At 39.6% G+C, this 14331-nt stretch overlaps 1 protein-coding gene and 1 long non-coding RNA gene across 2 annotated transcripts; one reads left to right on the top strand and one right to left on the bottom strand.

The window, feature by feature from the left end:
* The first annotated feature begins 9703 nt into the window (after window positions 1-9703).
* LOC147628553 (uncharacterized) lies at window positions 9704-11431 on the top strand. Its single transcript, XM_086813739.1, has 3 exons — window positions 9704-10389; window positions 10463-10625; window positions 10717-11431. Exons 1-3 carry the CDS (start codon window positions 9808-9810, stop codon window positions 10872-10874), a joined length of 903 nt encoding a protein of 300 aa, XP_086669865.1. The 5' UTR covers window positions 9704-9807; the 3' UTR covers window positions 10875-11431.
* On the bottom strand, window positions 10687-11604 carry LOC147628552 (uncharacterized). The gene is made up of 2 exons (XR_015268129.1): window positions 11113-11604; window positions 10687-10974 (listed from the first exon to the last, which is right to left on the bottom strand). It is a non-coding gene; the product is annotated as an uncharacterized LOC147628552 (long non-coding RNA).
* Window positions 11605-14331: the final 2727 nt, after the last annotated feature.

The following is a 14331-nucleotide window of genomic DNA, read 5'->3' as shown; positions in this document are numbered from 1 at the left end:
ACGCATAAGAAGAGAAGATGGAGACTAGGCACCGCCGCTCTTCGTGAAATTAGGAGGTTCCAAAAGAGTCCTGAGTTGATTATACACAAGGCGCCTTTCTCAAGGTTGGTGTGAGAAATACTGCAAGATCTACAAAGGGGAAAGCAAGAGATCAAGCATATAATGTGGAGTGATGGTTGGCCAAAGCGTTGCTTGCTCTTCAAGAGGCGGCTGAAAGTTACTTGGTGGATCTCATGCATGATGGTCAATTGTTAGCAATCCATGCCCGGCGCATTACACTCGAGCCCCCAGATCTCACTCTTGTTTGTAGGATTCGTAACAATAGTGATGCATTCAACCTTAACCATGACATGGTTTGAAGAGCTATGTAAATGCTCGTTATCGTTTTGTGTTTTCACGTTTTCCTTCAGTTCTATACTCATCTAGTTTGCAATGTACCAGATTTGGTAATTTTAAGTTTCCTTGTTTCTAATGTTGTGTACTGGACTTGCCCATTGATTTGAATATTTTGAGTTTTCTTCATTTCTAATGTCAATGTATATTCTTATATTTTCTTGGAAAAGAATTTGTAAGTGCATGTGCATGTATAGGAAAAATTAACGCATGCTGTGTATAGATCATAATGGGCTGAAATTTGTTTTGTGCATAGATCATGTGGCTTACATCATGAGCGTGCAAGTGCATGTGCATGTGCATGTGCAAGCAAGTCCATGTGCATGTGCAAGTGATATTTTTTATGATAATATTTTTTTTCCCAGAAAAAATTGATGCATGGTGTGCAGTGATCAAAATGGTCTGAAATTTATTCCATGCATAGATCATATAGTTTACATGTCTTACATAAAATATCACCCCTATCAAAGGCCTATAGGGCCCTTGTCTGAAGGCTCGCGTGTAGATGCCTTTTTTTTAATACCAGCAGGTCTATACATGATGCGAGCCTTCGGACAAGGGCCCTACAGACCTCTGATGGGTGATATTTTATCTAGGAGGTGTTCCATGATACTTATATGTGCACATAAAGTTAGAGCTCATTCTAATAAGGAAAACTATTTTTAAAAATTAAAAAGTATCAAATTTATGTACCGAGCTAATTTAGAAAATATATAAATTTTCATCTATAATTATGGAAGTAACCCTCATTTCACCTCATTTCTCATCTTTCATTTCTCTCTCTCACCTCCAAGAGCATGGCTCACACCAAGCAAACTGCTAGGAGAGTTTGGCATGGAGTATCCCCCGTCCAACCACCACAACAACAACATCGCAAGCGTAGGTAGAAGCCTGGCACTGTGGCTCTCTGTGAGATTAGAAAATACCAAAAGACGATGAACCTGCTCATATCGAAGCTCTCCTTCCAACGTGTGGTGCGAGAGATCATGCAGGCTCTGCAATGCCGTCGTGATAGGAGGTTCTGGGCTCACATAGCATCAAGCCCACTACCTACACTACCTACGCGGTGGATAGCCCAAGCTTTGGAGGCACTCCAGGAGGCTGCGGAGGTGTATGCAGTGGACATTTTTGGTGACACGGTGTTTACAGTTGTCCATGCGAAGAGGGTCACCATCACTGAAAAGGACATGTAGTTGGTGTGACGCATGCGACACTGGAGAGATCCTTCGGGCCAGGATCTTTAGTTTTATTTTTGTATATCTCGCATGATTGTAATTCTCAAAAGCTATGTAAAGCTCGATGTATATTTAAATTTTTTTAAAACTTATCTTGTGCTGCAAATAAGTCTCTTTTAATTTAAGTTTATATAATTTGTTGGTTTATATGCATCTTCGAATGGATACAATTTTTATTTGAGTTACGTGTGTAATTTTAATTTATTTGCTTGAGTCAACTAATAAAATACATTACAAGACACGTATCAAACAAAAAACTATGTAACCCAAATTTCCATTCATAGCATAAAAAATTACATGGTCATCAAAGTACATAATCATCATAGCTATATCCTAGGCTTCTTACTACTAGGCTCTCTAGACTCTGAAGCTGCCTAGATGGCTGGAATTAAAACATGGAACCCTTCAAGCTCTGCCTTGATGACGATAGGATCATGTACCCCTGCAAACAATGCCACGGGCCACCACAGAAAAAAAAGGCCCTGACCTTTGAGTCGAGAATAAGTAAAGTAACTTTGAGCGTCAAAGTAGAATAACTTTTTCCAAACTTAATTTAGTCAGAATAACTTTGAATGCAGCACCCTTTGTAAGTGCTTTAATCTTCAAAAAGTTCTCCGCATACCCCGGAGAGCAAGTCTCGTGGAAGACTATCACATCATTGGCAAGTTTGCCAATGTAATCCTTGAGTGCAGAGTCCTGAACCCTTCCTTGGCTAATAGATCTTCCACTTTGCCTCGATGCAAATTCATTAAGATACATAATTTCCTGCAAAATAAAATTGATGTCAGCATTGATCATGCAATGCATGGGAGAGGATGAATTTTTTTTAGAATAGCCCCTAATTTGATATTTAGGACCTCTAGAGCCCTGATTTTACAAATTCAGGGCTTCCCACACGAGCCTTCGCACAGTACACTTCCCAGCCTTTGATGGGCATGGGATCATACATGTGGGGTCTACATGCTACCCTAGAGGCCCTAAATATCAACTATGAGGAGCAACTGGTAAAAGGAGATACCTTTTTTGCTTCGTCCAGCTCCTTCTGCAAGGGTGCTTCCAGATCTGCTCCTGGAATGGGTCTACCACCATCGTCCGGCTGGACCACGTGTCGCATGCCATGGTCAAGGTTTGAAGTGTTCATTCTGCAAGCACTCAAACTCTTCATCTGTGATCTCATATTGAGGAGCTGCATCCTCAATCTGCTTTTTGACGGTAATGCTAGCAGAGATATCATCTACACTAATTTTATCATATCGTACTATCTCATCAACCTGTGGTAGGGCTTCTTGGTAATTGAAGTCAAGGAAATCATCACTGGCATCTCACACAAGTATACTATATAGTTCCTCCTCCCTCAAGTCTAAGAGCTCTAACACATCCTGCATGAGGAGGTACTCCACCCCTTTGATGGTGATGGTACTCAATGAAGCTAGTGGTGGGTCGGGACTTTGGGTTTCAGCAGGTTGGATGGATGCAAGCGCCAGGGTTTCAGCGGCCTCAACGACAGGGTTTAGAGTGGTCTCCTCTAGCTATGTGTCTATGTATTGCACTAGAGGGAGATCCTGGATGTCATCATCCTCTGGCTCTCTTGAACATCAAAGTTCAAGATGTAAATAGCAAAAGCAATATCTCGCTCAATGAGATCGAGTGGGATGTGCTCTTCATAGGAGGTTGGGACAATGGTAGTGCAGAAATCTTGTCCGCAATGAGCTAGAGCTATGTTCACCGCATTCTTGTGGTTGGATCCACTCTTCATGCACTGCATTCTTGTGGTTGGATCCACTCTTCATGCTGAAGAGGAACTCCAAAGGAATCCAACATAAGGTGGAATTTGGGATAGAGTAGGTGAAGTCATCCATTGCATCGCAAAATGTAGCTAGCAAGGCGGAGTTTGGGTCTAAGGTGGAGATGACAGCCTCGAGATCTAACTTTCTTGCAAAATCTAGGGTAGATTTGGTCCCCAAGGTGAGTAGGGAGTGCTGCTAATCCACACGATGAAAGCAGGGGAGGCGGCCATGATGGGTAGTGGGGAGAGCTAGCACACAAAGAGAGAGCTAGAGAATAGATAGTATAAATGAGTTTGATCTATAACTTATATACTCATATTTATACTTACACTTAAATTTATAATATTTATAATAAATTTATACTTGTGTTTATTATATACTTACAAATATCTATAAACTTATATTTATTTTTATACCTTATGTTTATACTCTAGTAAATAAAGGATACTTCATTAAAATAAAATAAATAATAGATCATACTTCTATTTCTTATTACATTATATTATATTATTTACATAATTACTTATAATATTATTTTTACTTAAATATATACTTAAAGTTATATTTATTTTTAAACTTATATCTATAGACTTAAAAATTAATGACACTTCATTAAAATATAACAAATCATAAAAACATATTTATATTTCTAGCATAATTAATTATATTATTATTTACACTTAAATATATACTTATATTTAAGTTTACATTTATACTTACTTATACTTATCATGATTTTCTTACATATTAAAGGGTTTGAAACACAGTAGACTTAAAAAACCACAACACTTTATGAAAATGAAGAAAATTAAATTTACAACACTTTTAGAGAAACAACTTCTTATATTCACTTGGAAGAATAAGAATTACATTGACTCCACAATCTCAAGGATGTGTAGAGCAACACACTGGTTACATGTTTTGCAATGTTCACTTCGACTCTCCCAACCTTCCTACCATCCAACTTAAAATAGAAATTACAAGGGGGATTATTGGACATAAGTTGGATTTCCTGCCTCAAAAATCTAAGGAGCCAATGACTCTCTACATTAACGCTAAAAGGGTCATGACCCTCCCAAAGAATAACCACATCAATGAGTGATGAATGCATGCCATCTCGCATGTCTTGGTCCAAGCTGAGCAACTCCCCTCGTAGAAGTCGCCAGCTCCTATTCTTGAAGCGAATGCACAAAGTTTGTCTTGCAATGAAGTACCTATCATAAAAAATAAATAAAAACCAACATAAAAACATAAAATCAACAATCAACATTCAACAATCAATAATCAACAATCAACAATCATTATCTTACAATGAAGTACTTATGAATAAAATCCATCAACAATCAACAGAAGTGCACTCTTACCTACAGGTAACATCTGACACAATAATTCTGCACTCAATGATATCATCGTGGTGAGTTCTCTTGAGATGCCATGACTCACCCAGTAACTGAGTCATCCAATCCTCAGATGGGCACTTGCATTGATAAGTAATCGTAGTTTTCTTAACTACTTCTCACAGGATCCAAACAAATGTGCAAACAAACCAAATGGTACAAACCAACTTAGATGCACATCTTTAGAGCCTGTGGATGGTTTCATGGCAGCATGAACATCAGTTTTTATCTTTACCCTATGTGCTTCTGACATGTCTAAGCTAGGATTATACCATTCCTAGGGCTAGACAACGGTGGTAGTGGAATATACTCCAAACTATGTCTCTCCACATCATACAATAAATCATAAAAGTAAACATTCTGAGATGCCAATTCTCTTGTAGTCTTGTTGTCATAGATCAAGGCACCTATCTCTACATGTAAAACATTTAACTTTCCACTAAAACATTCTACATTCTACCAGTCATGCAGAGTGAATGGATATGAAGCTGCAAGCAACAAACATGCTTGTATTAAAACTCTATCTAATAACCATGGACTCAAATCACAAGAATGCAAAGCACAGAGATATAAACTTACTGTTAGGCTTATGTCTTTCACTGAAGTTATCATGATGCACTCGAATCTCTTTGTGCATATAAACATGTTGAATGAAAGCCTCTGTTATTGTACTCATACCATTTGTGCGTCTACTGAACTCTATGATTCTACCTTTCCATTGCTTGTTGGGGTCTGTGACATCTTTGAGCTTGACCTTGAAATTGCCACGAGTACTTGGTCGCATTAAAATCCAATTTAACTTACTGTACTAATCAGGGATCCAATTACCTTCATCATCTCTCTTGTTAAACACCTTCACTGTGTGAATATTACTGATATTCCCCCTCCTTGAAGATATCTAAATTAGTAAACCTAGACTGCATGATTAATAAATATATATGTTATATTGTAAGCAACAAATAAAGATTAAAACAACAAGAAATAAATAGCAACTTACTGCTTTGATTTACACAACCCTGTTGCTTCTATGAAAATAAACATAAACACATCAAGACAAAACATAGACAAACCCTAAACCTATGATCGTTACTCACATCAAGACAAAACATAGACAAACCCTAAACCTATGATATTACTGTTGTATTTTATGCCACTTGAAATCATTACTGTACAGAGAAGATTGTAATCAACAAATAAAGATAAAAACAATAAGAAATAAATAGCAACTTATTGTTCACAACCTTGTTGCTCGTGTGAAAATAAACAGTAACATATCAAGAGAAAACATAAACAAATCCTAAACCTATGATCATTACTGTTGTATTTTATGCCACTTGAAATCATTACTATACAGAAGAGAAGATTGTAATCAACAAATAAAGATAAAAACAATAAGAAATAAACAGCAACTTATTGTTCACAACCTTGTTGCTCCTGTGAAAATAAACAGTAACATATCAAGAGAAAACATAAACAAATCCTAAACCTATGATCAAAACTGTGGTATTTTATGCCACTTCAAATCAATACTGTGCAAAGAAGATTGAAAGCAACAAATAAAGATTAAAACAACAAGAAATAAACAGCAACTTACTACTTTGATTTACACAACCTTGTTGCTCACAACCTTGCTCCTGAGATTCAAATAAACGGCAACACATGAAGACAAAACATAAACAAATCCTAAACCTATGATCATTACTCACATTAAGACAAAACATAGACAAACCCTAAACATATGATAATTACTCACTAGAATTTGATGCCACTTCACATCAAGATAGCTATCTATGGTGCAGAGAGGAGAGAAAGTTCATGTGAGAAAACGAGCATAACTCATAGACATTTTGTTCAAATGAGATGAAATTTTAGGAGGAGAGAGCTATGGTGGAGAACAATATGCCCGTAAATTTTTGTGAAGAAAGAACCAGAGTTGCAGAGGATATGGTGAAATTGAATTCCGCCAAAAAAAGGAGAAAAATGAAAAGGTAGTGAAATGCAAAAGGAGGGAAAGTAAAAAGTTAAACATAAAAAATGGAAAAAAATTGAAATTCGGTTTTCAAACTTCCATGTGCTGACCACAAGGTACATTTGACATGAAAGATATGGAATCTGATATGAAATCTGACATTTCTCTATTTTTTTAAGATATGGGCTCTATTATTTTATTGTCTTAAGAGATTTGAGCCGCAAGATATGACAAAAAGATCCATGTTACATGGATCTAGAATCCCAGCTCTCTCATTAGTCATGCCAATCTTCTTTTATTCACTCCTTAAGGGGCAAAATGGAGAGTCCATATTTCTCCTATAGCTTAGGACACAGGTAGGACTAGGCGGGAGTCGGGCAGTTCAGGGGAGTTAGGACATGTGTGGATGGCCAGGGCTATTTTAGCTGACTAGGATTCCTATATCTGGCGGTCCGGTGGAGAGTTCCATATTCTCTTCTAGCAGGTTCATGGAGGTTCCATGAGGAGCTCAGAGCTAGGAAGAGATGCACGCCCACATGTGGTAGAGAGAATGGGAAGGACATGGTAAGGATAAGGTGGAGTAGTAGTCAAGGTGAGATGGGTAGGGGAAGTTAAGTGCAAGAGGAGGTGGGAAGCCTTATTAGGGGGTAGGTGCAAGGTAAGTGAAAGAGGAGGTGGGTAGCCTTATTAGGGGGTAGGTGCAAGGTAAGTGCAAGAGGAGGTTAGTAGCCTTATTAGGGGGTAGGTGCAAGGTAAGTGCAAGAGGAGATTAGTAGCCTTATTAGGGTTAGAGTTTATGATGGGTTAGACCTATATAAGTTTAGGGTTAGATTTTTAAGATTTAGATTTAGATGACACAGGCAGAGGCCTAGGCTAGGGTATATACTTTAAATAGAATTTTGTGATGTTGTTTAGCCTCTCTAGACCCAACTTTCTAGTCATAAAATGAGTGCAATTATGTAACTTGGTTTTGTTTTGTTAGACTCACTTCAAGAAAGTATTTCAGTGTTTTTACTTGAGTGTCTAATTAATGTGCCAAAGAGATACTATTCAACACCCTTGCATTGATTTGTTTGGTTTATCATCTAAATTATGAGCTACTATTTATGAAAGAACATAACAATGTCAAAGAGGTACACATCTACTTATCGATGCTATGTACATATGAATAAATTGTTATAATCAGTTATATATATATATATATTTAAGGTGCATAAAGGATGTGAATGATGTAGACAAATTATGTTGACTATGGGTGATGCTAATCTACAAAGATCATTTAATGTTTAAGGTGCTTTACTTCTAAAAATATGTATTGAGTGCCTTGAAGGAATCCAATTGATGGACAACCCTCGTTGAAAGTTTGATGCACAACAAAATGTCAGGTCCTTACTACTTAGTCCTTACTACCTATTGAATGGATGTGTTTCTTGCTTTTACAAAGCTTTAAAGGGCATTAATGCGAAAAGGTGGTGTCAAGTGCATGGAATTTCTCATAGGGTCTTATGCAATTATTCCGAATGAAGAGATAGGGTTAGAATGAAATTGTTCTTTAGTGTAATTTTCACGGCTCAAATTGAGAAAAAATGCCATTGCACTTTTGTATGGCCTTGATCCACAGTTTTGAAATTATAGTTATTAAATTAGTTAACCTTTGCATTTTTTTCAATAAAAACACATTGAGCATGAAGGCCGTCCTTTTTTGCTAGACCAAAAAGTTTACTTTTGACATTGTTAAGAGGTATGTAGCTTGCATGTGTATGAAAGTCATGGAAGTGAGTTAATGCCATTGGAAATGGGGGCAAATTGTTGGTTGTAAGCAGGGATTTCACTGACGTAAACGAAAACATGTGAACATGTTAATAATATATATTAATAACACAAAAAATCTTGTGATCACATGTTATATTCACAAAGCTTTCACAAGGGCCTAAAAAAATTATCTTTGTCGGGCATAAAAAATCTTCCTAGGTGGCCACTGACCTGCTATTATGTGAAGATGGTAACATGAGAACATGTGAATAGCTTATTCCCATGTGTAGCCAAGCTTTTAAGGGGTTCCCAAATGACAAGTGACCTATTATTTTGTGAACGGTAACATGAGAACATGTGAATAACTTGTTCACATGTGTTATTATCACAAAAAATCTTGTGATCACGTGAATATTAAATCCTTGGTTGTAAGTATTGATTCCTAAATCCTAAAATGCCCATCACGTATATAGTATCTTGGACTTTAAATTAAAGGTCTACAAGGGTACCTTGCTAGACGTGGCCCTTTTTTTTTTAATGGTGAGTAGTATGGTGTGTGTAGTCGAGTGAAATTCCCATGTGCCACTAGGACGTGGCCTTCTTTTGAAACCCACCTTTGAAAGGTGAGTAATATGGTGTGTGTAGCCGGGTGAAAGGTGAAATTTCCGTGTGCCACTGTGGCCTTCTGTTGAAACCCACTTTTCAAAGGTGACATGGCCTTTTGTTGAAACCCATCTTTGAAAGGTGGGTTTGAAAGGTGAGGTGGCCTTCTTTTGAAGCCCAATTTGATAGAAAGGGTGGAAATTTGGTTACTGGGAAGGTAGATTACTCCATCGGCTCACAACCAACGCTCATCACATAGCTCATCGGCATCGAACCCGAGCCCCCATAATAGGACCCAACCGTTCTACCACTAGACTATGGGTGCTTGTGGGCATATTTGTATTTGAAATTAAAGGTCTACAAGGGTACTTTGCTAGACGTGGCATTCTTTTTGAGCCCAATTTTCTAAGGTGACGTGGCCTTCTTTAGAAATCCAATTTTGAAAAGCGGTTTTCACACGTGAATATACCAATGCAAATGGGCCATGGAATGATCATTAAAGGAATTTGGAAACGAAAAGCACGTGTTTGGCCTCAATAAAAAGCGAGCTTCTTTGTCTAGGTCTTGCCACAGCCGCTGCAGAGCTTGTGCAAAATCTCACAGGAGGTTTGTAGTTGGTGTAAACGTAGAGTCGTCTGCTACAGACTTGCAGTCCCTTCGGCTCCTTAGATATGGGTAGATGTTTTCTTTTTGTTTTCCTGCTCTTCTCTCTGGGCTTCGCTTCGAACGATTCCGGTGGCAGCACTGCTGCCGATGAGAGGAAGTTGCCGTTATATGTTTGGGGCGTTTCCCCACATGGAACCGTCGAAGGCCGCCTCACCGTGTTATCACTGTCGGACGATGGAGGCGGACTACGGCAGCTGCCGCCTCCCCGGCCTCCGCCTCCGGTTCTGCCTCTGCCTCCGCCACCTCCACCCCCTTTTCCGCGTCCATCATCTCCACCCCCTCCACCTCCTTCACCTCCATCCCCTTCACTGCCTCCAACATTTCCTCCGCCTTCTCCTCCATCAGCTCCTCCGCCTTCTCCTCCGTCTTCTCCACCCCCTCCTTCGAGCCTGCCGCCGCCTCCTTCTTCCCCTCCTACGTCGTCCCCCCCTCTCCCACCCCCTTCCTCAGAAGCCGTGCTCTCCGCCATAACCCTCTCTTCCGGCAGTCTTTCCCCGGCTTTTAACGAGGCCGTCTTCACGTACAGCGCCTCCGTGGCCAGCAGCGTATCCGAGCTCCAAGTGACCGTCTACTTGCCGGAGGATGAGGTAGGTTCTGAATATTTTTCTAAACATATACGCTGTGATACGTCGGTAACGACATGAGTGCGTTGGTGGGTAGATATATGCAGGTTACACAGTTAGCGTGAACGGCACGTCAGTTCAGAGTGGAGTGGCCAGCTCTATCATCGCGTTGGGAGGGCGGGGGGCGACGATATCCATACTAATCTACGTATCGGCGGAGGGTTACTTATCATCGACCTATACGATCTACGTAACGCGAGGCAAGCTACATGCGTAATTTCTTGCCAAATACAGATTATTACGTTTTGGATTAAGTTGGCATAATTAGCATAATGCGATCTGTAATTGCAGGCCGCAGGAGGGGCTTGGCACCTGCTTACATTGCGCTGATCGTTGTAGCAATCGTAATTGTGCTTGGCTTGACCGCATTTGCAATCATTTGGGCCGTTCGGAGAGGCTGGTTTTCAAGGACAAGATCTGAGGATTACCAATCAATCTCATCAGCCTAGAGAGTACTGGGCTTAGTATAATTAGTATACATCGATTATTATCATCCTTTAACAGGGGTGTCTAAATCAAGCACCACTTATAGCCACACGTTACTTAAACCTAACCTTCCTGTTACTTAACCCCATATTACTTATGGGTGTATGTTACTTAATTTAACCCCTTATTACTCCTAAGTTATGGGTGTATGTTACTTTAACCCCTTATTACTCCTAAGTTAAGCGCACCCGTTACTTAAACCTTCATTACTCCTTACTTAACCCCATATTAGTTATGGGTACATGTTACTTAATTTAACCCCTTATTACTTCTAAGTTGTTAGTTGTTGTATGCTCTCTCTTTGACTAAGGCTTCAATTTATAGTACGGTCCTTCCTCAAAGCCCCTCCGCAATTTAATCTTTTCATATGCCACACACAATGCGTAAATGTAGGCATTAGCGTAATATTTTGTTTGTCTTGTGAACTCTTAAAGGGAAATTTTATTTGTAGTGGATAAAATAGGAGCCACCATGACATCATTTTGACTTTTGAAATTATGGAAAGCCTTACTTGAAATTATGGAAAGTCTTGATCTATCTCCCCTCCTAGTATTCGAGCTAACACATTTTCTTCTCTATGATTTGTCTTTGATGAAGGCTTCAATTTAGATTACGAGCCTTTAACTATAATCCTTCCATAGTTCAATCTTTTAATGTCACACATAATAGGGGCGGATGCTGACCAAAAAAGAAAACTCAATTAATTCGTCTCGATTTCTGTGCTTTAAAACCTTATTAGTGTTGTTTTCCAACCATCACATGTGGCTCCCATCAACAGCATCATCTTAGACCTCCCACCATTCACCTCCTCATGAATCATAGCATTGTTTGTGTGGAACAACGTCCATGTGCATGTGCATGTGCATGAGGAGAATATTTTGTCTGTAAACTTTAATCGTGTGCCTTCATGTATCTTGATGAAAATAAAAACGAGTCTTAAATGCTAGCATGATCATTCATATAATTATTAGTTAATGATTATATGTTAATTTCATATAATCATTCAAAGTGTTGGGATGAATACTATGTTGATTTGAGATGTCATGTTGTATTTTTGGTTAATTACTTCAAAATTTGTAGCTGAACTTATGTAGAAAGCTTGTTGCTCTGAATTGTTTTTGTTTTGTGAAGACTGTTGGTCTTCACCCAAGCTCTTCTCTTCTATAATCAACATAGACACCAAATCTGTAAAATTGGGAATGTTTTCTCGAGTTTGAATAGACGTCTTGAACGCCTTGTATTATGGCCCAAGACCACGTAGATAGACTTCCACCTTATCATCATCATCCACTGAAACACCAATAGATGCAAGGGATTCCACAATACCCTCAATCTTTAATGCATATTCATTCACAGACATAATCTTTTTCTCCACAGTATGAAGTTCATTCTCTTCGTGGGGATGATTTCAGTGTGTTTGGAAAGAAATAAGACCACACAACATTCCTCACGAGCGATGTGCCTGGAGAAGTGCAGGAAATCCAGATTGAGCCTTAATCCAGCCACGTGCACCTCTTAGGGCACATAGTATTTGCAAAAGGGCTAGCAATAGATCCAGCCAAGGTCGCGATTATTATAAAGCTATAGTCACCCAAGAATTCCAAAGAACTTTCCAAATTCCTTATACTAAGTAAGTGGCATAGCAGATTCATGAGGTTCCTAGGCGAATGTGACAATACCCCTAGAGAGTGTGACGATGAAAGATGCAAAATATGTCTGGTAAGGATTCTGTCAGGAGGAGGCATCCCGGAATCTGAAGCGGATATTGTCACATTAGCACCCATTCTCCAATGATTGAACTTTGATATTGAAAAGATGCAGGGGGAAGAGAGCTTGAGCTCTTGCAAGCACACACACACTCACAAAACCCTAATAGAGAACACACAGGCTGAAAATCTTCTTCTTCTTCACTCAACACTCAACACACCATACACAAAGATAAGAGTACACACAATATGAAAGGTACTCAACCAAATACATACAAGGGTTCTCTATAGTGTGAACCCAACTAAATGAGCTGGCGCTATAACTATGCCAGTCTCTAGAATGGCTCACACAGCTTGTCATCCCACTGGCCGCATATCACCCAAGATCTCACCAACCATGCCAGTGGTATAAGTGTGGGGCCTATCCCCCAGGCGGGTCATCAGTGTCCAACGCCTCACTAGATGAGCTCGATATCTCAACACTCCCCCTCGAGCTCAACTCCATCTCATGTACACCAAGCGAAGCCCTGAATCTGCGGAGCTTCTCTGTACCCAATGCTTCGGTGAAATGTCAGCTACTTGATCCTCTGTGCTGACATCAACAAGGTCAAGGTCTCCTGCTAAGACCTTCTCTCTGATGAAATGGTAGTGGACCTCTATATGCTTCGTGCGAGCATGAAAAACTGGATTCCTGACCAACTGTATATTGCTAATGTTGTCACAGAAAATGACAAACTGTCTATCCACTGATAGACCCAAATCTACAAGTAGCTTTCTCAACCAAGCTACCTCACATGCTGCCATAGCAGCTCCTCTATACTCGGCCTCTGTACTGGATAGAGCAACCGTAGGCTGCTTCTTGCTGCTCCAAGTCACAGCAGCTCTCCCCAAAGAAAACATGAAGCTACTAGTAGATCTTCTATCTGAGATACTACCAGCCCAATCAGCATCTGTGTACCCATGTACACATATCTCTATCCCAATCTCATAGAATAGTCCACAATGCAAAGTAGACCTCACATACCTCAGTATGCGTCTCAATGCATCCAAATACAGTTTTCGTGGAACCTGCATAAACTGACTCACCAACCCAACAGCATAGCTCAAATCTGGTCTGGTGATCGTCATATAGATCAAACTTCCTACTATGCGTCTATACATAGTAGGATCCTCCAAAATCTCTCCTGAATCTGCACTCAACTTGCCATTCTGATCCAATGGCACGGAAATAGGCTTACAGCCTATCATACCATACTTGGACAACATGTCCAAGCCATACTGTCTCTGTAGTAATCCAATACCATGTGGTGACCTAATCACCTCAATGCCCAAGAAATATCTGAGCTCCCCCACATCCTTCATCTCAAACTTCTGTCTAAGCAAGATCTTTACATCAAAGATCTCTGCATCATGGTCCCCCGTAATGATCAAGTCATCTACATAGATGACAACAAGCACAACCCCTCTATCACCATGTCTCACATACAACGAGAAATTTGCATTGGCTACATGAAAGCCAATAGTGACAAGATATTCAGAAATCTTGTCAGACCATGCTCTTGGTGCTTGTTTTAAGCCATACAAGGCTTTCTTCAACCTGCAAATATGCTCGGGGTGACTCACATTCTCATAACTAGGTGACTGCAACATATACACCTCTTCTTGCAAATCCCCATGCAAGAATGCATTCTTTACATCCATCTGATATAAAGAC

Source organism: Cibotium barometz, chromosome 19 (assembly GCF_041138505.1).
Source record: "Cibotium barometz isolate CiBa-2024 chromosome 19, ASM4113850v1, whole genome shotgun sequence".
Taxonomy (NCBI): domain Eukaryota; kingdom Viridiplantae; phylum Streptophyta; class Polypodiopsida; order Cyatheales; family Cibotiaceae; genus Cibotium; species Cibotium barometz.
This window is presented reverse-complemented; position numbering and strand designations above follow the sequence as displayed.

Excerpts from the sequence above, each read along its gene's own strand:
- LOC147628553 (XM_086813739.1), top strand. The coding sequence starts at position 9,808 with ATGGGTAGATGTTTTCTTTTTGTTTTCCTGCTCTTCTCTCTGGGCTTC. Across the intron at positions 10,390-10,462 it reads TCTACTTGCCGGAGGATGAG|ATATATGCAGGTTACACAGT; the intron begins GTAGGTTCTGAA and ends GTTGGTGGGTAG. Across the intron at positions 10,626-10,716 it reads TACGATCTACGTAACGCGAG|GCCGCAGGAGGGGCTTGGCA; the intron begins GCAAGCTACATG and ends CTGTAATTGCAG.